This window comes from Penaeus monodon, chromosome 19 (genome assembly GCF_015228065.2).
Source record: "Penaeus monodon isolate SGIC_2016 chromosome 19, NSTDA_Pmon_1, whole genome shotgun sequence".
Classification (NCBI taxonomy): domain Eukaryota; kingdom Metazoa; phylum Arthropoda; class Malacostraca; order Decapoda; family Penaeidae; genus Penaeus; species Penaeus monodon.
The window spans coordinates 1,354,004-1,354,644 of NC_051404.1; the positions used below are offsets into that span (position 1 = coordinate 1,354,004).

Consider the following 641-nt stretch of genomic DNA (forward strand, 5'->3'; position numbering starts at 1 on the left):
GCGCCACATGATTATGCCACCTGTTTACTACACTTGTTTACGTCACCTGTTTGTGTTACCTGTTTTTGCTATCTGTTTACACCACCTGTTTACACAACCAGTTTACATCACCTGTTTGTGCCACCTTTACGCCACCTGTTTACACCACCTGTTCACGCTAGAATATTGACACCACATGTTTAAACCACCTACAAATACCTTCGCCTCCCGTTGACACCGCCCTCCTCCCCCACAGGTACAAGGAGGTGGTGGGGCAGCTGCAGAAGTACCTGGAGGAGTGGCACCGGACCGTGCACTACCCGACGCCGCAGCTCACGTCGCTCTTCGAAGTCGCTTGGACGCCGTGGATGCAGCCCTTCTGTCTCACCTGCTGACGAGAGGGCAGTCGGGAGAGGGCGCTCGGGGGAGGAATGTAGTTCTGAAGTGAAATTTTGCCGTGTTTTATTTTCTTTTCCTTTTCTGAGAATAAGTTTTTAAAAAATCTGTTTTTTTCTGAGAGGGGGTGAAAAGTTTTCTATGAGAGGGAGGGCGTGGAAGTTGTCGTGTTTTACTTTATTTTAAGGAGGGGGTAGTTTTTTTGTGTGCTTGCTGATTTGTATACAACTTTTGTTTCTTTTTTTCTGTATATTTGTCTCCGTTTG

The 641-nt window shown here is 47.1% G+C and overlaps 1 protein-coding gene across 1 annotated transcript in view; it reads left to right on the forward strand.

Annotated features, from left to right (window-relative positions):
* The window catches only part of LOC119584941 (arylsulfatase H-like), a gene marked incomplete at its 5' end in the record, with an annotated part of 8,050 nt that extends 7,618 nt beyond the window's left edge, over positions 1-432 (forward strand). The window contains 1 exon segment of the mRNA XM_037933539.1: positions 236-432. Within this exon segment, the coding sequence (XP_037789467.1) occupies positions 236-374 (139 nt within the window).
* Between the last annotated feature and the right edge of the window lie 209 nt (positions 433-641).